Below are 24,239 nucleotides of genomic sequence, written 5' to 3'. Positions count from 1 at the left end.
AGTGTCTGATGTCGTGCTGTTAAGTAGGCGACAGACTTTAATCATGATGTACTGAGCGTCAAGTACATCGCGAGTTCAACGTTTTACAAAACTGTTGCGAGTAATTACGAAAAAAGGGTGAGAAAGATGGGATCATTTAAATTAAACCGATATATATGGTACCAGTATAATTACTCCATAACGTGTTCTCTTGGTGATCTAACGAAAATTTCTAATTTAACCTGGCGTCTGATGCGAACGAGCTCTAGCCTCGTTATTTTTATGGTGTTTGAATTTAACACCGTTTAACCACACCCTCTGAAGGATCGCAGTCGGCTCTGCTTAAAGGGTAATGGCGCGATACGCGATATCTCGGACTCGTTTCCTGCGAGTCGTGCTTTTACGAAATATTACATGACTGTTTTTATTTAAAAAAGCGATGCAAGATACGCGTAAATTACGAGTACACGAACTGTTCGTATTGATTTTTGTACGCCTGTCCTAGGAAGCGTGTGCCACGACCCTGCAACTCACTTTTGTGGCCCTCCCTTCTGGCAAATACACAATTACACATACCGTTCGTGCCACGCTTCCTGAATCCATTGTCTATTATAATCATTAACGGGATTTCGATTATCCGGCAGAACGCCTCGCCGCTGCACACGTAAGCTTTTCCATTTTCTGATTGTTAGAGATTTTATCGACTATTCGCTCCCTCGTCAAAGGCTCGTTCTACGCCAAATGCTTGCTACAGATTATCATTTAACAATGGCTATATCTGATTTTGTTGTAATTATCGGACCGATCTAAAAATTTCTACAATGCTCGTGGTATTTACCCTTAAAGCCATATATGTACTGTATGAGAATTATAGTGGTGCAGATAAGTCCACTGCTACTTTTCATAAATTACTATTCTATGTTTATTGTTACAAAAAATTCGTATTTTTTCAAGTCATGAAACTGCATTGCGGCAGAGAATAATGTTTTAAGTTAATTAATTATAAAAATACAGGAATTCAAATTTTTAAAATATCGGCTTATAGCATTGTAATTTCCAAACCGATATATTATTGGGACTCTGTTAAATTCTTCTCCTTAATAATTATTATTGTTTTGAACTATTAATTGATGTCAATGCAACTTTCCATAACCTCCAATATGTTTCTATTAATAAGAAATTTGAGGTTATTCGAAAGACATATTAAGATCATAAAATGTTACTTCTAACATATTGATATATATCTATATATATATAATGGAACAACTGAACATCATAGGAATTCTTAATATAACTCCATATGAACATCCAAAACACGATCAAATCGGAGCAACCGATAGGAAACGTACGAAATTACTCACTCATTCGTGTCTTCGGTTGTTTTTTCCCGGGAAGCAAAACGAACCCAGTTCTTAAGAAGAATTGCGACTTGCTTGATGTTCTAAATGAATATTTCGATCCCAGTTGAATCTCGCGTTATAAAACCGTATTAAACATTCTGATATCTTGTTCGAAGTTCGGATCATATATGTATGTGCATCAACCGTTGTTATCGTCCAAAAATCTGCTACGTCAACAATTTAATCGGTACAAAAATCTATTTACACATTTACCACCGTTTATGCAACCAATAAAATAAAAATGCATGACGTATCGATCTATCGTATACCGCGTAACCGCCATATTACGATCACTGACACTTTAGTATTTGAACTACTAAATACATACAATATTCCAAATTTCTCAAACATTACCAATAAAACACAAATGCGATCAATATAATCATATCTTAATTAAATTATGTATTTTAACAAGTAAAATATTCCCTATGAAAGTGACGCTTATTAAAATCAAAGTAATTAGCAATACTGCATATGACTTGCGAACTATGTAGTTTGAACTTGCATCCAATTGGGAGTCGACTTCAGTGAATATATAATTAGTGCTTATTTCCACGAGGAACCTGTATGTTACATATATGGAAAACGGTGGTGGAAATTTCGGAAAATCGTTTCGATAGTTGTTACGAGGGTAATCGTAGAAATTAGCGAACAATACGGATGAAAACCAATATTCCTGGATGGTGGCTGTTGGTGGGGATTGGAGGGGTGGCCAATAGCGTTTGCGCGGGAGAAAGGTACGAAACGGGGGACATATTCGTAGGGGGATCGTAGGAACGCGGTCGCATCGTCGCTCGGCAGCGCCGCGACGCCCTCGAGGCGAACTAGACGTGATACTCTGTGCTCGCCACTACTCGGACTTTTTGGCGTTTCTAACCTTGTCTTTGCGCTGGTGTGTTGCTCCCTTTGTTCATACGTATAACGTAGTGTCGTGCGTTATCTTTTTTGCTCTACTTTCTTACATACGTTGTTAGTTTGTGACCGTCAGTTCGAGGTGAATCGTTCGATTTGTGAGCAAGAAAAAGGAGAGTCCGCTGACGCGGATTTTCGTCTTACGAAAATGCAACAGATTTATACGGTAAGCGTTCTTTCTTTCCTTTAGTACGAGCCTTTTCGAGGTCAGTTGCGTCTTTCACGATCATTTTCAATCGCTGTCACTCGTTCGCGCTCACAAATATTTGAACGTGCATCTCTTTGAATCAACTCGTTCTATAGGTCCATTCGCATGCTGCGTATTTCGCGCGAAATTTTCGAAGCGAAAAATTATGAGTCGAGTGATGTTATAAATTACGTATTAATAATTGCGTTACGTGGTCGACATGTATCGCGAAACGACGTTTTGTTCGTTATTACGTTGTAAAGTCAATAAGGACATTGATGTTTAATGTCGCGTAAATCGGCGTTCAAATTCTACTCGAACGATGCGACTGACAATATCACCTCACCTGCCGTTTTGCAACATTTCGCTTATAATATTTACGAATTGCGAAGCGTTGGGATATTCGGGGTATGGGATAAACAGGGCACAAGTTTAACATGCCCGCAGGCAATTTGTTATTTTTATATTACTACATACACGCGGCGAAGGTAAGAAGCCAGTTGCACTTTAGAAGAGCAATATATTTTTCTATAGAGGGCAATAGTGTAATTTTCTGTGTATGCCCTTGACACGGTTAATTTGCTTGGACAGTCGATAACATCAACTGTCTACAGTTTTTAGAACACACTTAACGTAATAATACTGAATTAAATGTCTCCACCAAGAAATTCAATATCAATTTTTTATTCTGATTGATCAATACAATCAGGTGTTTGTGATTTTTTTCTACGGTCAAATCCTACTTTTTACGAAGATTGTACGTAATGACGATCGAGCTACGATCGATCCTCTTGAATAATATTTAAAGACATAGCTAAAGGTCGACCAACTTGACTGTTAAATTTCCTCATACGCTCTTCGTGTTGAGATTCTTCTACGATATAATATAGATTTTACGGTTCGTGAACAATATTGGCAATACTTTATTTGCATTATTTCTGGAGTACATGCGTTCACTGTATATTATTTATAATCTTCCGGCATTTCCTACGAAACATCTAACCATCTATCCCAGAACACCAGAATCTAATCTGAATCGTTTAGAAAATATATTTATCAAACGTATAATTCTAATGACAAGATCGGGGTGTCGAAAAAGGGAGAAGGGACAAAGGGAATATAACCATAGTTTCGTCTCCCATCAGAAGACCTCTTCTTTTTATTCTCTCGTTTCCATTCTCTCGAAGCGTCGAACGTGTCTCTTGTACAAACGGCAGAACCACGCTAGCTCTTTCCGTGTATTATTTTTTTGCTCTTTCTCCCTTCGTTCTTGTTTTTTCTCGTTTTTCTCTCTACTTTATCGTGGCACCGGGGACGGAAAGACTGGTCACGGATGTTGTTTCTTCCCTTGCTCTTCTCCACCGATTCTTCCCCGTTCTCACTCTCGTCCTTCGCCTCTCTGCATTCCATCTTCTTTCCTCTAGGCTTTTCCTTTGTCTCCCTGGAAACCTTGCGGTAGTTATGCGACGTTCAGCCCAGCCGCTCGGCTGGTGGGGTTGGAAAAAGGGGAAGGGGGTGACTCGAGGTTGTGTAGGCGGGAGGGGGCATCGGAGTTGAGGGTTGAAGGAGGAGAGGATACGGTCCTGAACGTGACTTGGATGCAATATTTAAAAGCGGCACAACGTCAATACTCCACTCTCTCCTCTTTCTCCTTCTACTGCTGTTTCCCTTGGTTTCTTCTTCGGCGACATCTTTGCGATCCCCTTTACGATCGGTTACAACAAGACGATCCTGAATCGGCTGCTTGGTCTGACCTTAACCCGGCATCATCCCCTTGTTCTTTAGAGGAGACCCTTTGCTATGGTCTGAAGGGAGCTAGACCCTAATGTTTCCTAAAATTCGTTACTTCATCCCTCGGCGCACCAGTGACCGGTGGCCGGTTTACGAAATTCCTCTCCGTTTAACTTTCATATTCTTTGAAAATCTTATCCGATTACCTTTTACGGATCGAGCAATAGGAAATTAGCGAAGGGTGAATTTTTGAACAGTTACGTCCACGAATTGATAAGGAACATGAAATATAAGAACGTGTGCCATTTATCGTGTGTGGTAATTCATTGGGAATGACGCTTAAATTTTAGATCACTCTCGACCGAGAGTTATTACAGCGCTCGTCTTTGCTAATATTGCCGCTTCGGGAATATTTTATCAATTTTTGACGCTGCTCGGTAATTTATCTCTAACGTCTTTCTCTGTGGTGGTCGGAGGAAGGACAACGAAGCGCAAAGGAGAAAAAAAGAAAGACTAACGAGCAGTATGACATAAAAGGACGAGAAAATGCAGGAAGTTATGACAATTATGAGCAGGGGAGGAAAGAACCGTCTAGGTGTGCGACGGCTCGTGAAATGAAATCGGTACGACGAACGATCGTTTATAAGTTCGACAGATGGAATTTTTCTTTTCATCCGCTTCTTTTGCTCTTATCCTTTTTCTTCCTTTTTGTTTTTTTGTCACAAAACTACGGATCAGCCGATAAATGGGTCTTCTATAATTCAATTAGGATATGAACCGACAGGGAAAAACAAGCAGAATACATTCGTCCGCTAATATTCGATTTTTGGAAATGTTATTAAGGAAAACAAAAATCTTGAGGTTCGTTAAATTATACCGATCGATTCGTTTTCTTTTCCGTTTCTTTATCTCTTTGTTCTTCGATCACGCGTGATGTCACTTTCGTGACTACTAAACCCATCGGGAAATTTTCAAGCGTAGCATGCGAGTCACGGAAAGAAAACTCCTTGTACTGTATGTGTGTGTACTGTGTTCTAATTAAAAGGGAACTGTAAAGTTCACCCGTTTCATGCTTATCTTTATCTTTATTACATTTTCCCGAAACTTTGTTTTTCGTTCTTTATCGAGTTTAGCTATTTTAAAGTATCATCAAACATTTCTTTTCGCTTCTCTTATTTAACTATGTAGTCTTATTTTGTTGTAGGTTATTGAATATATCGGTTACATTTCCAACATTATGACTTATTCATGAATTAAGTCAAACTCGACACAGTTTCATTTTATAGACAGTGTCTATATCAAGGATATTTGTATAACACATTTCTCCAGATATTCATTGCGATAAAATAACTACTTATCGGATATGCTTCATTACGTAAAATATTATATTTGTTGATCATATTGTTGTACATTTTACGTAGATATTACTTATAACCTCAGGCATTTAATATTCGGAAAAATCGAGTTACACTCAGGACTTAAATGTTAATTCTAAAAATACGAACTTTTTATTACCGACTGTAGGATGAAACATCCTTGAGAAAATAATTTTAGCAATGTTATCATATTAATCAATAACAAACTCACGTGAATATCTTACACGTTGTTTTCTTCGCTGATAGCTAACTATGGTTATAAAACCGATTATATAACGCAGACACGGTATGGCCAAGGATTTTACGATGACCTTTACAAAACTCAACTTCTTGGAATTCGTAAAATTTGAAGGTTTATTTCTTTAGCGAATCGTTAGAAGAGGTAAAAATGGATAAAGTAGCCGGTAAAACGCTAACACTGTCTGATCAATTTTACACTGCGCCCTTTTGTGCGCAGTTAAACATTGTCAATAATTCTCAGACATCGCTTTATCCGAAATTTAATGTCAGATTAAATCCGGGAAGATATGGGAAACGAGAAATTATTTTCAGCAGATAATTTTGAAGATTTCCTGGAATTGTTTAAAGAAGCTGTTAAGGACTCGAAGAGACGTAAATTGATTCTGATGCAAAAATTGTATTAAATGAGATATTTTGATTTTTTCTTCTTTCAACGCATAACAGAATGTAAATATTTGAATTCCACCCCCCGTTATACGATCTCTTTTTCTTGTATTTCATTTTATCTGCACGCCCTTGCCCTTGACTTCCTCACCCAGACTGCCTTCAGATACCACCTTATCCCGAGCTTAATTCGCGGAAGGAACGGTCGATGAAGGGCGTGTCTGGATGTTCGAGAAGAGCAGTTAGGAGGAGAGAAAAATTTTATGCTTACATAAGAAATGCTTGCTCTGTAATATATTCCAAAGTTGAACATTTCGCAGTAACGTCAGGATGACATTTAGCATATTTTCAATCCCCTTACCATAGAACTGTGTTTCTTCTGTATCGTTTATCTTGCACAATACATTCTTGTATTATGTTTTGTTACATATTCATAACACAGGTTACAACGTCGATATTACAAGTTTTGTGTTAATGTCAGTAATGCATATTCGAGCATATTCACGACGCTTTAGCCAAGGACTATCTGTAATCAATATTTGCGTGTTGCTTTCACGTGCAGTACTAACTGTTATTGACCGAAATGCCACTCGGCCTGAGCATCGCTTCGTGTCGTTTCCTTCGATAATGATTCTATAAGGATTCCGAAAGGCATCCTCGAATCTATAAGTTTACACTTAATTCTGATACGTTGGCTATTCTGAGAACCGTTTAGGTGGTAACTGCTTCGTGATACTGGATTTATGAACTTATCACGTTCCTGTTAAATTTAATAATGGCACCAAGATGATGATTTACGAAAGCTGCAGCTCACGAGATACAACGATCCGAGTTGTAAAGTCGATCGCGAGACGGTTTAAAAGCTTCTAGCAGGATTAGAATGGAGAGGGAAATGAATTCGTTTATTTACCATTAAAGTCGGGTGTCAACGAATAAATTTCGCGCGTCACACCTTAACACGCGGGGGTGTAAAACGAGACACGGGTGAAATATTTATTTTAACGCTGTTGTAATTACGTATTCCGCTATAGTAGCATGTAATTTAGCTGTTGAATGCACTTACGTCACGGCAAGAGTTTACGAGCTGTGCGTTACGAGCGATTCACATAAGTAAAACTATAGTGGAAAGATGATTTAAAGTAACAGTACGAAGCTGCGGGTCCGAGAAATTCGCTGGAATAATACAAAAATCTAAAAGTATATTACGGTGGCTAAAAAATTGCGTGAAAGAAGAATTAACCTTCGTCCTATTATCTGCATGGGAAACGTAATAAAGTTATTCGTATTGCGAGCACGAATTGATTTTCATCTAGATTAGAGATACTAATTTCGCGACTTGTCTCGCAACTTGCCCCATCAACTCGTCCAGACTTTGTCTCCTTGCTATGGTTTACAGGAAGCTCTTCACGTTGTGTTACAACGTAGCGACGTAACTGAGGGAGTCTCCCGAGAACTTTCGACCTGGAAATTCAATTTTCATCGCGAGACTCGCAGTAATGTCTCGCGACTTCTTTTTTTCTTTCTTTCCTTCTCGCCGCCTCCTTTTTTCACGGATCTTATCTCACCCGGGAGACGTGGAATGCCTATAACGGGCGATTTTTGCATCTTTTCTCTTCGCATGTCAAGAATGAGAGAGGTCGCGAGAAAATAGGAAAACAGTCTGGAAATAAAGCGAGAGAAAGGATAGATAGAAAGTGTACGTGGGCGATAAGAAGAATGACAAAACGAACAGAATAGTTGGCGTTCACAGGGACATTTTGCACAGCGAGAGCCTCGAGTTATTTGGAAAAATTCAGAAACATTGCTTCTTACGGATTGTATTTTACGACTTGTTTCCAAGTAATGGCAAAGTGGAAATCGATTTCTGCCTTAACTTTATAGTCGAGCGTAATACAAACTGGATGATAGAATTGTTGCCACCGACAGCTGTCAGACGTATAAAATGCATTCGACTGTTGCATTCGATGCCGCGGACATATAAAAGTTTTAAACTAAAAAATAGTCTTCTTGATGACTGTCCGTGCATAACGCGACATAATTCGGCTTTTGTGCATCTATAGCAGATTATATGATAATATTTGAGCACCGTATCTCCATGTTAATATCTAAGTTAGATTGACCGGAAAGGAAGATCGTATTTCTCACAGAGGAGAAGGAATACACCTGTTACGCTGTTGAATGGACAGGCCCGGCCGTATGTAGATTTGCATATGCATATTCACACTGAGCAACGGTGTGGGATTACAAACAATTCCTTGCACGTTATCCTCGAGCAAGTATTTAGATCTTCACACACAACGCGAAAAGAAAATGGACGCACGAACTCGCTTTTACGTCGTCGTAAATAATTTCCAAAATAAAGGGTGTTTCCGCGCCTTCGACAATTTCGACACTTTTATTCAGGAAAGGCTCCGTTGTGGCAGAACTGGCTTATCCTCCTTTCTTCCGACAATATTGAGGTTTGTACTGTCCAACGGTTCAAGGGTGATGCTTACAGGCTGATGTCCTATCGCTATCCTAGTATCTCGGTGAGACTAACTGGCAGAAAGGGTCGTGTTGCTTCAATGTGGCGTGGTTACATGTGTTTGCCTCATAGGTGATCGTGGTGTCACGTGCAAGGGTGTGCGCGCACCGTCTTTACTAGAGAACCAGCTACAGAGGGATAACACCATTTTATGTCCTTGGGAGGTCGTAAAGATACCAACAGACGTGCCTTCGCCCTTTCCTTCTTCTTTCTCCACCCGGAGCTAACGCACGTTTCCATCCATTCGTACACGCAGGAAACGTGCGGAACACAAAATCAGGCGCAACAAAATTGCCCTATCGACCTGTCTCTCTTCGCAACTTAGGAGGAAGATCGATCGATTCATTTAGTAGCCAGACCAGAAACACGATAAAAAAGAGGAGGAAAATAAACGGTGTATGTTAAGTTTCGGATAATACAGAATCTAGTCTCGAATGGAATTAAAAAATATTTAGATAATCTGATTGATTAAAGTTACTTAAATCGTGAAACGTTGAATTCAGTTCTGTGGCGCCTCTCTCTTTCTCTTTCTCCAAAAGCTGGTGTGGACGACGGTGCTTTATCGGTTAGGGAATACCAGCGCATCGTGACTGGCTAGAGATTAAAGCTATTGTTTTCGCGCTTACTCGAATCGAATGACCTAAGGGAGGACGAGAAATACGAACTCGTTTCGAAGCAGCTTCTCTGTTCATTTCTTGCCATGTACCGACTATACCTATACGTGCTTTGCTAATTTCCGGTAATAGATCTTCGCCTCTTATATCAACAAGCTCCTCTTGTTAGTGGCCCTCTCGGTGGTGATAGGATTTTATCGATGTTCAAACAGTTCCCCGTTTCATCTTGTTATTGTTCGGAAGGTCCGTTTTATTTTTGCTTCAGCGGTCGGTCAAGTGATCGATACTCTTCAAACTGATAACATTTGCTACATAGACTTTCTAGTTATTACGAGTTTCATCGTGGGCCCGCGTGTAAACCGTGTAAATCGAATAAAACGATCCACTTCTCCATTGAAAGCTACTTGCTCGTGAAACGGAAGAACAGACTACACGCGTGCATACTGTTTTCCAATGGCGCGCCCATGTAGGTAGATTGCGCATTTTTTAACGTTGTAGCCAGATACGAACGGCGGAACAATTTCCAGGGAACCGTCGCGTTATCACACTGCGGATGTTGAAGACACTAATTCCTGAATTGACAAGAACCAAAATGACTTATTCTCTATAATCTGCCAGAGATCCCTGGGCACTCGCGAAAGTTTCACCGGCTAAATGAACCCCTAAATCACTCAGACACGATTTATTATCGTTATTACGCGTCGTCGCGAGGTGGGAGGCTGCCAGAACCAGAGAAGCGAACAAAAATCGAAAAATGGATAGACAGAGCGGGAATAGAAGGGAGGAACAGGATTGGCGTTAGTGTTTACCGTCCGTTCCCGCGGGAATCAACCGTTGTGTTGGTAGCACTGAATGACACTATCTAACTTCACCCTGTTCGCTGATTCGCAGCGGCAATGTTTCAAACTCTCTTCCTCTCTTTAGTTTTTGTTGGCCCACTCCACTACGTTGCCCACTACCGTTTGATACGTTCCTGCTTCACTCGCGGTGACGCAATCTCAAAAAAATCCCCCGGTTATAAATGGCGTTAGAGATGAAAATGAAATTTTTCGTTGCTGCACAGTTCGCATTACACGCAATGCCGATGATCGCATTACAGGTGAAAGCTTTGGTAGTTTTCGCGGCGGAAAGCTTTCGTCCCTCTGATAAATCCTTTAACGAGTCAGCATAATACGTATTTAATGACCTCCGCTCTCTGTTTCTATTCGGAATCACAGTTTTCCGATTTCCACGAAAAGGATGGGCCAATTTTCGAGCTATGGATCCCTGATATTTCCTATAGTAGTTATTCGCGCGCTGTGGTGGTGCGTGTTTGTGTGTCGAGAGGCGCTGACGTGGATTATAAGAAAGCGTGCGAGGGAGAAAATCTGTGTACGTATATATAATCGAACGAATGGCAGAAGGAGGAAGGATAAAGAAGGACAAAGAGATACAGGACGAAGGGAGGGAGGAAAAGAGAAGAATTCCAGCAGGAACACTGAACAAGAGGGACCCTTTCCAGGGCGATGCCTAGCTCCTAATTGCATGCCAGAGAGTGACTGCATCTCCACCCTTTTCCCTACTATTTTCACCCTCTCTATTGCACTCTCATTCTTCCTCTCTCGCGCGGTGAGTATTTGCAAGCTACCCCAACCCCCAACAGCACGCCACTCCGGAAACGTGGCATAAGAAACGTTATTGCGCCACTCCGTGAAATTTCCTGGTACGTCCCTGTCTCTATCCCCTTTCTCCATTTCGTTACCCCCTCCCCCCTTTACCCTCGACGATGTGCATTCGGAAAAGGCGGCGAGCAAGTATATTACGTTCTGGGTTGACGTTCTTCCGGTATCCTTCCAACCGGGATGCTAATATCGCTGAACAAGAGTAAAGAAAGAAACACAACGCTGAGAACAAGAACGAAAGCAGTCGAGGGAAATCGTTTCATGGTCGTTTAAAAAATTTATCTTTCATACTTGGGCTGCAATTGGTAAGCGTACGCTATATTTCAGTCCTTATGAAAACATTTCTTGAGAAAATATCAATCGTCCTTTACATTTTTCACCAACTTTTCGTTGCCGGAATACTTTTATCAAAGATTGCAAGTAATTAACCTGTCAAATTTGTGAGTGAATAGTTAGTATACATGGAACGACGATAAATTAAAGCAAGAGAATGGACGTTGTGAGATTGCATAAGAGAAGGTGAATAGTAGGATTTAGACATCAATGCTACCAAGTATTGAACGTCCACTGAAGGGGATTGATTTATTGCCATAGCTTTAGTCAAAAACAATCGAATTTGTCGAGTTCTCTGTACCATGCCGCTAGTAATATTCCATTTAAGAGGATTAGTTCGCTCCGTAATTTTCAATTTACCGCATCGCCGTTACTACTGTCCGTTTTAATTAAATTAAACCCAACTTCTACCTGGTCTCTCCTATTTCGAGTTGTCCCCGTCTCTGCGTGATCTGTATCATCAGCTTAACAAACCAAAATTTTCAATACTGTCTTCGTGTTTCCCTTCGATAAATACAATGACAAACGAATTCATATAAATTTGTATTCCCAATATCTCTTGCGATATCTCTGTACATTAAAGGATAGCGGCTGCGATTTCTAGTCGAGGGATAGTGTCCTGTACCTGTTGATCCCTTCCTGGGGTCCTCGATCCTCCGATTCTGTTCGTCTTCTGTACGTAGATAGAAGGGGGTAAGTAACTGCTAGTAGGGAACGGGGGTGGAATTATGCTAGCTTCTCGAAAAGCAATAAAATAAATCATGCCATGCGAGAACACGCGTTGCGACTCTGTATCTATCTACCTTTCTCTTTCCTTCATACTGTTCTACCTTCGATACGTAGCAGAAAGCTACCGAGACGACTTCTCCCACGGGAAATCAGAGAAAGATGCACTACGACGTGAAGGACTCTTTTCTCATCCCTCGAACCACTCTTTCTTCTTCATCGTTCTATGCCCTGCCTCGTTCTCTTCTTCTTCTATTCATAGAATGACGCCACACATTTTCGCTTTCCGTGTGCGCACGTGTTCTTTCCACTTTCTTGTTTTCCGGCAGGCGAACGTACAAATCGATCGGTCGTGAACAGGGATAAGATAGAAAAAGGAAAAGGAACTGGCAGAAAGGAAAGGTAAAAAGAACGTAGGTACTAACCGGGAATGCGAGTGTATTGTGCTTCGCTTTGAAAGCGTCAAAAGGTGTTGCTCAAAGATACAATTTATCATTGAGAAAACTCAAAAATCGATCATTATTCGATTTCCTTGTAAATTTATAAACAAGAATTATGATATTTACAGGATGAAAAACTTCAAAGTTGGAAGCTAAAAGATTAGATTAGAAATTAATCTCTATTTCGCCTGTAATTTACTTTTATCAAAAGTGATCTGAATTATTGCACAAACATTTGTAATCTGTAGATAACATTTGTACCATCCCAAGATATGAGGTTATGTTTTTCTTTTTTCTCAGAATTTTCATCATCTCTACAATTATCAGTTCAATATCCACAGTTTTACTCTTTCTTTTTACGTCGTTTGCTAAAAACGAAAAACCCAATCTTGAAGAATTACGTCAATAGCGTTACTATATTTTGTTTACTATATTTTATTTTGTTCCTATTTTGTTAAGAAGAATCACTCTTTTTTAGTCGTATCACCGTGGATCAGCCTATATGATACGTTATAACAAAGGATTATTTATTTTCGAAAGTGCACGCCAATTTGTCGCGTCTTTCTATATACATATATTACGTAGCAGATGATACGATATATGTACTGTGTACATATAAAATATAGAATATGTACGCCAACACACATACGTATATTTGACGCAGTTATGTATACATAGCCACGGTGAACACGGGAAACCACTCAGAAAACTCGCTCGAGTCCCTTCGTTTTGAGACACGGAATATAGACTCGTATACACACTCCCATAAATGCTATACGTCTAACTTTTTATTTTATTTTATTCATTCGTCTTTCACGCTTGCATCATGCTCAAAGCTTACATAACTTCCGTATCAATTCCGTAATGTTAAATTCCCCTCTGTTAATAAGGCGTATATATATATAGAATGCCAAATCAGAATTTATTATCAAGTAACAAAGGTCGCTGTCATGATAACTTTATTTTTGCCGATTAAAAGAAGCAGCAGCGTAGTGATAAATATATTACACCTATAATTATCTCTTCTTTATTCTAACAAACCTCTTTACTTAACAATTCTTAGCCAACGTAACAGAAATAAACGTTGATCTTCGCAGTATTATACATCTGAACATAAATATATGAAAATTTATAAAAACTTTTCAATAACTTTAAAGCTTAGAGATATATACCCAAGCACCGCCATGTGGGTGCGTTAGGAAATAATGCGGCGACATTTTCAATGGAAGTTGCATTTTTGGTGACAATTCCAATTTGTAGTTTCTCAGCAAAGTAGCGAAACAAGCCTTCACCTGTAGCAAACCCATTCTCATTCCAACGCAAATTCTCGGTCCCTCACCGAAAGGAAGATATACCATTTTTTCTATAGTTTGCTTTCTCTCATCGCTGAATCGTTCCGGATCGAAAACTTCTGGATCAACCCAATAATTGGGATCGTTGTGCAAACCGTGAACGGATAGGAATATGTCAGTGCCAGGCTTCGCGCGATAGGTCAATCCATCGGATCCTTGAAGCTCGAACTCTTCCGTGCATACTTTATGCATGAAACCTAGTGCTGCGTGACATCTTTGAGATTCACTAATTACTTGATTCATGTACGTCATCTCCTTCAACGCCTCGTACGTCAAACCGCCGTGCTTCTCGATCGTAGATATCACTTCGTTCCTCACCTTTTCTTGAATCTCTGGACGAGCAGCCAAGTCATATCCAACGTAATTCATGGTGACACTGGATGTTTCGATACCATCAAGGTAGAAGGAAACTGCGTGGGCTACTACAATCTCTTCGGCGATGTGCTCTCCTGCTTTCTCCATGTCGATCATTAATTGAAGGAAATCTTTCCTAGGTATCGATTCGCTTCTTCTAATTTGCAAATTTTCTGCGACGACCTTTCTGAAAAATTGATCCACGTGTTTAGGCAGGAATTTGATCTTCAAGAAACGATTGACAGTAGGAAAGTGGAATCTGATTATAGATAATAAGGATTCGGCGAATGCTTCTCCAGAAAGTTTATCGAATGCATTAGGACGTGGTTCATCTTCGAAACAGTAACCCTCGACACCTAGGCCAGCGTTCGCCACAATTTCACCAGTGAATTTTAAAAATAATGCTTTTAATTCGATTTCGTACTTGTTGTTTCTTTCTAGTCGTCTGTTCAAGAAATTTTCGAATTTCTTACACACTCCGTTAACAGCTGTAAACAGGATCTTCAATCTCACGTTAGAAAACGCATAGGTTATACGTTTTCTTCCAGTTAACCATATATCTCCGGAACAGAAGAACGGATTTGTATATAAAAGAGGATCCGCGTTTGGATCGACATGAAATCCATTTTCGTGGAAGCTGGAGAAATTATTTTGCAGTACGGTTTTCACTAACTCAGGGTCCCGAACAACTAGTGCCGGCACTATCCCTTTGTACACTCCAACCATACTGTAATCTTTGTAATCTTCGTATATTTGACGAATAAGTCCGGCAAGATTCATTCTTCTTATTACTACGGGTAACAAGTGGCCCACGATTGGAATACATCCTTTGGCAGTTGGAATTCCATTTCTCTTCCAATGATTGTATACCAGATACAAATAAAAACAGAATAGTAAGAACGCTCCTATAAGGAGCGTGACAAATGCAGAAGCCATATGTTACTCACAGAGATAATATCGTTAAATTACTATTCCCAATTACAACTACTCCAACAGTTTCAAAAGCACAATGTAGAATGATCGTCGTATTGCAGTGCAATTCTATCTAAGCTTTAATGCCCAAAATGATTCTCCCACTCTAGTTGCCTTAATACGTATTATATTATGAAATCAAACTTTTTGGCCACAGTCGTTTATCTGAAAAATGTAGAAAGCGGACATATTACATACGTTTATCTATTTCACAATTGTTTTGTTTTATGGTGATAACACTTGGAGGAAAACAATACAGTACATATACATATTATTTATATATATAACTAGTTACTAATGTTTACTAATTACTATTGTTTGATATCAATATATTTTCTAGATTAATAGCCCTTTTACGTAATTTATAGTTAAGAAAGATCAGTATTTTCTTATATATGATTTTATTCAAAAAAACAGATTAGGGCTCGTTGTAGATTCTCTACACTTCACGGACCCCATTGGGAATACCTAATTGTAGTACGTAACAAGAAAAATTAATCACGTTAAATTAGATATATTCCTGTTAAAAAGTCTTAATCTCCCTTCAAAACACCTATCAATATGCTAAACAGTTGTGCAAAAAATATGTAGCAAATAAAATTTCGAATGACGCGACCTTGAGATATGCGAGCCTCATTCCTAGAAACTATACGACATTTTAAAGATACACCCATTGTTTAGTAGTCGGTTGTCACATGTCACGCCTACGTCACGGTTATCTCTCTGCCGTGCTATTTCTTATCTGGTTAACTAAGCATTGAGTACATCTGTTTTATGTTATAGCTCTACTATTCATAATGCAATCGTCATGTCGAAGCAATGATCTTTATGAAAGCTAAAGAGTCTAATGAACCCATTAGAATCTCCGAATGCCTGTTCGTTTTCACGCTAGAGAAACTATCTGAAAACTGTTTTGTTTTACGAGAAACTCTTACTCTATTCCGTTTCGAAATGCAATAGATCAGACAAGACGAATTACCTGATTTTTCAGATTCTTGTTTGTCAACCTACCTCTTTTTTACATATTTCATTTTAACTCAAATGAAATTGATGAATTTGTAATTTCGCCATTTACCGTTTACTTGGTTACTTGGTTCATGTACGTCATCTCCTTCAACGCCTCGTACGTCAAATCGCCGTGCTTCTCGATCGTAGATATCACTTCGTTCCTTACCTTTCCTTGAATCTCCGGACGAGCAGCCAAATCATATCCAACGTAACTCAGGGTAAGACTGGACGTCTCGGTTCCATTAAGGTAGAGGGAAAATGCATGAGCCGTTATAACCTCTTCGTCGACTTTCTCCCCTGTTTTTCCCATGTCGATCATTAACTGAAGGAAGTCATTCCTGTATATCGGCTCCCTTCGTCTGATTTCTAAATTTTCTGCAACAACTTTTCTAAAAAACTGGTCTAATTCTTTTGGAACTAATTTGAGCTTCAAGGGACGACCAATAGCGGGAAAGTATTGCCAGACTAAAGTTGTTAGCGATACCCCTAACGTGTTCCCAGTAAGCTGATCGAACTCCCACTTTGCTTGTTACGATGCATATTATATACATGTATGCGATCAGATTTGTCGATTAATGTCGGCTATCTCAAAAACGTATGTGAAAGATACATTATTTGTGTTTATCTATTACTGAATTATTTGTTTTATAGTTTATCGAGAAATGGAATAATACATTACAACGATACATGTATATGTAGTTGATTTTTCGTACATATAGGCCATATGGTACTGATAACAATATCACGTAAGCGCAAGCACGTGGAACGAAATAGTATTGCAAATCTACATTGTCTTCTCCTAATACCGCGAGGTTATTGAAAAACCTGATAGCTATATAAAGTGGAATAAAAAGTACTGCTATTTAATATGAAAATGTTTCTCAATTGAATAACTTTTTTAATCTGCAGATAAATAGTTTTATGCCTTTTTGTGAAACTCGAATTGTTTTGTGGAAGACACGAAAGTAAAGAATACAACTAATTACATCGAATTATATATTTTCCAAAATCACTGATGCTTTATTTAAAAAATCTATGAATACGCCTAACAGTTTTGTAACACAACATTTCGAGAATAAAACCTCTAGTGATATGGCCTTGAAACATGCGAGCCTACAATTGTGACTCTACATGTGATTGTAATGATACAAACATTATCTAAGTGGCTGCTTCCGCCACTGATATCCCTTGTACGCACTATATTGTTTTTCTCTGAATTGTGCTTTATTATGTTTAACGCAGTGGCCTTTTTCGAGTAATGAACTTTATGAAAGCTCCGCTAAGTAACGCTTAGATTTGTAATTTATTCTTCTTCCACAGTGATACATCCTGAAATAGTGAGTGAGAGAGAGAAGGAGCGTCCTTCTGTCCTAGGCTAATGGCTAGGCTCTACGAATCCTGTTAAGTTTTCACGCTAACTGCACGAAACTATCGGAAAACTGTTTTGTTTCCCGAGAAACTTTAACTCTATTCCGTTTCGAGGTACAGCACGCGTAATATACGAAAGATAAGTAATGAAACAATGCGTCCACAAGAATTTTCATATTTGATAGGCAACTTTCAGAAAGCAACTTTTCTATTTAATCACGAGAAACTATACGAAGCAATATGTAGCATTGATCGCGTTTATTTTCACAGAAATTTAATCTGTTAACCAGAAGAAACGAGTTAGCTAGTTACTCAAATTGCCCATTCTGTGTTTGAGTCTCCCTTTCCTCCCATTATTTATATGTCGTTTTATTTGGTCATAAATGATTTAAATGATCGCGATAGGTCCAGAAGGGGCAGGACGGTTAGGTTCCCAACAGCGCGCACACTCTAATAGATGTTTACTATCGCTTATCATTCTACACTTTGTTTCAATGCCGTTGTTTTATCACACGGTATGCGAATCACAAGATCAGCTAGGTCGTAGCGATTAACTATGTATCACACCACTATCATAGCACGATGTATGTATGAGCACAGCATATCCTATTTAAAATGATTTAAAACTCAATTGAAATTGATGAATCTGTAATTCCGCAATTTACCAATTGACGGTGTAATAAAGTAACGAAACACTCAGAATCTCTTATTTCTTTATCTGTAAAGGTTGTCACTTTCCGGAATGTGAAATTACTATATATATATATATAAATTACTATAATTGCCTGAGTCTCCTTCAGGCGACGCAAAGGATTAAAAACAATTCCGATTAAGAAACGACTCAGTCAACAGGCTAATAGATCGCACATAAGTTACAAGAAAACTAATACGATATATATAGAAAATATAGAATGTGTATGTGGACATACGTCCATATATATTTGATACATTTGTATATATTTGACTTACCTAGCAATATAAGACAGGGGAAACCGCACCGGAAACTCGTTCGAGTCCCTTCGTTCTGAAGAACAGGATATATATCAGCTCTCGACACACTCTCATAAATTCTATATATCGTATACTTTTTAATTTTTCACGTTCATACATCTTCCATGCTAATATCACGCTCAAAATTTGCTCTACTTCTGTATGATTTCGATAATATCAAATTCCCGCCGCTAGTGAGATGCATATAATTGCAAATCGCAATTTATTATAAAATGTACAAAAATAACATCGTTACGATCATTTTATTTTGTAATCTGCCCATTAAAAGAAGAAATACTGTAATGACTAATACATTACGTAGAAAATTACAATACATATGTTCTTCATTATATAACACATAAAAATGTTTTACATAAAAATAGTCAACACAGCAAAAATAATAATTTGACTTTATGTAGTACAATTTTGTATTCTATAAATATTAATACATGCATTGAAAAGTGCAACGATAACTTCAAAGCTTGGTGATATATACCCAAATACCACCACTTACTTCCGCCAGAAAATGATTCGGCAATATTTTCAATGGGACTTGCGTTCTTGGTGATAATTCCAATTTGTAATTTCTTAACAAATTAGCCAAACAAGCCTTCATCTGTAGCATAGCCATTTTCATTCCAACACAAATTCGTGGTCCCTCACCGAAAGGAAGAAATGTCATTTTTTCTATTGTTTGCTTTCTCTCTTCGTTGAATCGTTCCGGATCGAAAACTTCTGGATCGATCCAATACTTCGGATCACAATGCAGTCCCTCAGCGGGTATGATTATATTCGTCCCAGGTTTCGCACGATAGGTTAATCCATCTGAGCCTTGTAGCACAAACTCCTCTGTACAAATTTTATGCATGAAACCTGCAACCGTGTGACATCTCTGAGATTCGCTGATCACTTGATTCATATATGTCATCTCCTTCAATGCTTCGTACGTAAAACCTCCGTGTTTTTCGATCTTAGACATCACTTCGTTTCTCAGCTTTTCTTGAATGTCTGGATGAACGGCCAAGTCATATACAATGTAATTTAAGGTAAGACTGGACGTCTCGGTTCCATCAAGGAAGAAGGAAAGTGCATGGGCCGCTATAACATCTTCGTCGACTTTCTCCCCTATTTTTTCCATGTCGATCATTAATTGTAGGAAATCATTCCTGTATATCGGCTCCATTCGTCTGATTTCTAAGTTTTCTGCAACAACTTTTCTAAAGAATTCGTCTAATCGTTTAGGAAGTAATTTGAGCTTCAACAAACGACCAATAGCGGGAAAGTATTGCCAGATTAAATTTGATAGTGATGTGGTTAACGCGTTTCCTGTAAGTTGATTGAAGGCACTGGCAGTTGTTTCATCTTCGAAACAGTGACCTTCGATGCCTAAACCAGCGTTTGCTACAACTTCACCAGTGAATCTTAAGAATAACGATTTCAGTTCGACTTCGTACTTGTTGTTCTTCCCTAGCTGTTTGTTCAGGAAATTTTCGAATTTCTTGCACACTCCGATGACAGCTGTGAAAAGAACCTTCAATCTAACGTTAGAAAACGCGTAGGTTAGTCGTTTCCTTCCGTTCAACCATGCGTCTCCGTAACAGAAAAACGGATTTTTGGATAAAAGAGGTTCTGTATCCGATTCGATTTTCAACCCATTTTCGTGGAAACTCGAGAAATTACTTTGCAGCACGGTTTTTACTAAATTAGGCTCTCGAAGAATTAGCAATGGCATTGTTCCGTTGTATATTCCGACCATGCTGTAATCTTTATACTCGTCGTATACTTTTCGGATAAGTTGACCGAAGTGTATTCTTTTCATCAATACGGGTAACATATGGCCGGCGATTGGAACATACCCTTTAACAGTAGGAATTCCATTTCTTTTCCAATGATTGTGCCTTAAGTACAGAAATAAACACAATAGTAGGAACAGCCCTGTAAGGAGTGTAAAAAATGCAGACACCATCTTCTATCGCAGTGTTGTCAGAGCACTATTCCGAATTACAACTACTCGAACAGTCTCGGGAGCACAATGTGGAATGATCGGCGTATTGCAGTGGAATCCAGCTCAGGCTCTCATGGTTGAATCGTTTCCTCCCACTCTACTTGTTATCGTGCGAGTGTTTACGATCAAACCTGTATACGGTTATTGTCTGTCTTAAAAATCTAAAATAATATTATATTTCATGCCTTTATCTATATCTCTGTTATGTTTGTGTTATTTAATGATAACGTGCGAGGAAACACAGAAAGACAAATATATATATATATATATATATAATATATATATATAATAATATAATAAATATATATATATAAATATATATATATATATATATATATTTGTCTTTCTGTGTTTCCTCGCACGTTATCATTAAATAACACAAACATAACAGAGATATAGATATATATATATATATATATACATGATGGTACATGTATGTAGATAACACGACAGTTATAAGCGTATCATTTCAATGTCACATAGGTGTCATTGATAGGTGTATCACGATTGTATTATCCTGTGTCAATATCACGTGCTAATGTAAGTAATTAATAGTTACATAGTGTGAACTAAACTTACTTACTAATGTAGTATCGTGGAAAAAAGGCCTGTGGCTGCCTCGATAGCAAATACCACCACTCGATACTAACTAGTGTCAGACGATGGCAGCGCAGTAGTTAGTGCCTTAAGTTACGAACGTTCGGAACCCGGTTTCGAATCCGGCGACCGGAGTCCGATTTTTCTTCCACGATAAAAAAATGAGAAGAAAAGCAGCCGTACCCAGCAGCGACATCTACAGTCTAAGTATTACGATACTACGCTAATATTTAATATTAAAATATTTCCTAAATAAATGAGCTTTAAGTAATCTATAGATAAATAGCTTAATACTTGTTTATGGAAGTTAAATATATGATTCCAATTGGAAGAAAAATAGATTTAACCTTCACAGATTAGCTATAAGCACACCAAATCACACACTAGAAGAAAAATCTAATTATCCTAAATTATATTCGCCCCGAAATCACTGAACCTATATACAAAAAATCTGTATATATATATTTACCAGTTCCGCGATAAAGTATGTTGCTAATCCCCGTGGTTGATCGAACATTGCAATCGTTCAGAGTTTGTTATATTTTTCACATGGTATGTTGACTAAGTAAGAACTAGCTATCTAGCCGGAAGAAACCACCCACTAATGTGGGAAATGATTACTGGGACGATTGCTAAGAACAAAAGATAATAAATAAACTATCGAAGACGAGATCTAATTCGAGACAACAGGCATTTATTGGAAAGGGCAAGTGGCGACTACGAGTGTTGACTCGGGGGAGGACTACTAGGAATTAAATAAGGCAAAATTAGAGAATATAATTTATTATCAGTAAACAAAGATAGCAGGGATAGGCAAATGCCATTAAAAGTCGTAACAGTGAAGCCATACAATAACTTCAAAGCTTAGAGATATATACCCAAATTCCATCATCTACTTCGGATAACATAAGGTTTGCCGACATTTTCAACGGGATGTGGGTTTTTGGTGATAATTCCAATTTGTAATTTCTTAACAAATTAGCCAAACAAGCCTTCATCTGTAGCATAGCCATTTTCATTCCAACACAAATTCGTGGTCCCTCGCCGAAAGGAAGGAATGTCATTTTTTCTATTGTTTGCTTTCTCTCTTCGTTGAATCGTTCCGGATCGAAAACTTCTGGATCAACCCAATATGTAGGATCAGAGTGCAATCCATGAACGGATATGAATATCTCGGTGCCAGGTTTTGCACGATAGGTCAATCCATCTGACCCTTGCAACTCGAACTCTTCTGTGCACACTTTATGCATGAAGCATATAGCTGCGTGGCATCTTTGAGATTCGCTGATCACTTGATTCATATACGTCATGTCTTTCAATGCCTCGTACGTTAAACCTCCGTGTTTCGCAATCGCAGATATCACTTCGTTTCTCAACTTATTTTGAATGTCTGGATGAACAGCCAAGTCGTATCCAACGAAACGTAAGGTAATGCTGGATGTTTCGACTCCGTCAAAGAAAAAAGAAACTGCATGAGCCGCTACAACCTCTTCATCGATATGCTCCCCTGTCTTTTCCATGTCGATCATTAATTGCAGGAAATCATTTCTATGTACTGGTTCGTTTCTTCTGACTTTCAGATTTTCTGTGACGATGTTCCTAAAGAATTGGTCCACTTGTTTAGGCAGGAATTTGATCTTCAAGAAGCGATTGATAGATGGAAGGTAGGATCTGATTATAGATAATAATGATTCCGCTAACATATTTCCAAAAAGTTGATCGAAGGCATTTGCATTTCGTGCATCTTCAAAGCAGTGACCTTCGATGCCAAAACCAGCGTTCGCCACAACTTCACCAGTGAATTTTAAGAATAACGATTTCAGTTCGACTTCGTACTTGTTGTTCTTCCCTAGCTGTTTGTTCAGGAAATTTTCGAATTTCTTGCACACTCCGATGACAGCTGTGAAAAGGATCTTCAATCTAACATTGGAAAACGCGTAGGTTAGTCGTTTCCTTCCGTTCAACCATACGTCTCCGTAACAGAAAAACGGATTTTTGGATAAAAGAGGATCTGCATCCGGTTCGATTTTCGACCCATTTTCGTGGAAGCTCGTGAAATTACTTTGCAGCACGGTTTTCACTACATTAGGGTCTCGAACAAGTAACATTGGCATTATTCCTTTGTACATACCGACCATGCTATGATCTTTGTACTCTTTGTATGCTTTTTGAATAAGTTCGGCAAAATTCATTCTTCCCGTCATTAGGGGTAACAGGTGGCCCAGGATTGGAATAGATCCTTCGACAGTTGGAATTCCATTTCTCTTCCAATGGTTGTGTCTCAAATACAAATAAAAGCACAATAGCAAGAAAGCTCCAACGAGGAGCGTAAAAAATGGATAAGTCATCTTTTGTCAGCGGAAATGATATTGTTAAAACACTATTCCAAGTCACAATTACTCTTGAACTCGCGGTTGTACAATGTACAATGATAAGCATAGTAGAGAGTAATCCACCTTAAACTCCCATACTTGGTGCGTTTCCCCTACTCCGTTTGCTGTAGTATATATTATATTCAGTCGAACTCCTCATTTCTTATCGTTTGCTTTAAAAACAGAATATATCGACTGATAATGCGTTCTATAATGCGTTTATCTATTTGTGATTTACTTTTATATTCTGCTGTGATAACACACTAAAATAGAAAACGGTACGTGTATAAATCGCTGATGCTGCATTATGTAATATGTAGGCGATACGGTATTAGTAGTTGTATCATGTCAATATATATATATATTTTATGGAATAAAATTAAGAATAGGAAATTGGAATTGAAACGTTGACGTTGAAATTGGAATAGGAATGAAATTTTATCATTATCAAAAGCGTTATCAGTATCGAAATGTGGTAGTTTACTAGTCTGTATTACTCTGTAAAGATCTAAGAATTGTATTGAGTGAAATTAAGCAAATTACTTTCATTTGAAATTAAGGTATTTCCTACGTTTTTCTAACCAATCTATGGTTGATTAGTTTGATCCTTTTTTATGGAAGTTAAATACATCCAAAAATATATGATCACTTTCGGAATAAAGATAAATTATATACTTTCTTGAATGATGTACAGTTACACCAAGGAGTAAAAGA

General features: G+C 38.3%; 4 protein-coding genes across 8 annotated transcripts in view; 1 reads left to right on the top strand and 3 right to left on the bottom strand.

The window, feature by feature from the left end:
• The first annotated feature begins 2,439 nt into the window (after nucleotides 1–2,439).
• LOC117206678 (protein Fe65 homolog) overlaps nucleotides 2,440–24,239 on the top strand; it is a 146,358-nt gene continuing 124,558 nt past the window's right edge. For all 5 annotated transcript variants that reach the window (XM_033446218.1, XM_033446212.1, XM_033446215.1 and 2 more), the window contains exon 1: nucleotides 2,440–2,457. The gene's annotated coding sequence lies outside the window, so the exon portion shown is untranslated. The remainder of the gene's footprint in view (nucleotides 2,458–24,239) is intronic.
• Nucleotides 12,938–15,149, bottom strand: LOC117206682 (probable cytochrome P450 28d1). The gene has a single exon (XM_033446223.1). It carries the CDS (start codon nucleotides 15,147–15,149, stop codon nucleotides 13,659–13,661), a length of 1,491 nt encoding a protein of 496 aa, XP_033302114.1. The 3' UTR covers nucleotides 12,938–13,658.
• LOC117206684 (cytochrome P450 9e2-like) lies at nucleotides 18,747–20,658 on the bottom strand. Its single transcript, XM_033446225.1, has one exon. It carries the CDS (start codon nucleotides 20,515–20,517, stop codon nucleotides 19,027–19,029), a length of 1,491 nt encoding a protein of 496 aa, XP_033302116.1. The 5' UTR covers nucleotides 20,518–20,658; the 3' UTR covers nucleotides 18,747–19,026.
• On the bottom strand, nucleotides 21,967–23,573 carry LOC117206683 (cytochrome P450 9e2-like). The gene has a single exon (XM_033446224.1). It carries the CDS (start codon nucleotides 23,499–23,501, stop codon nucleotides 22,011–22,013), a length of 1,491 nt encoding a protein of 496 aa, XP_033302115.1. The 5' UTR covers nucleotides 23,502–23,573; the 3' UTR covers nucleotides 21,967–22,010.

This window comes from Bombus bifarius, unplaced genomic scaffold (genome assembly GCF_011952205.1).
Source record: "Bombus bifarius isolate JDL3187 unplaced genomic scaffold, Bbif_JDL3187 scf7180000008008, whole genome shotgun sequence".
In the NCBI taxonomy this organism is placed as follows: domain Eukaryota; kingdom Metazoa; phylum Arthropoda; class Insecta; order Hymenoptera; family Apidae; genus Bombus; species Bombus bifarius.
This window is presented reverse-complemented; position numbering and strand designations above follow the sequence as displayed.

Coding starts and splice junctions, on each gene's coding strand:
- LOC117206682 (XM_033446223.1), bottom strand. CDS start 15,149: ATGGCTTCTGCATTTGTCACGCTCCTTATAGGAGCGTTCTTACTATTC.
- LOC117206684 (XM_033446225.1), bottom strand. CDS start 20,517: ATGGTGTCTGCATTTTTTACACTCCTTACAGGGCTGTTCCTACTATTG.
- LOC117206683 (XM_033446224.1), bottom strand. CDS start 23,501: ATGACTTATCCATTTTTTACGCTCCTCGTTGGAGCTTTCTTGCTATTG.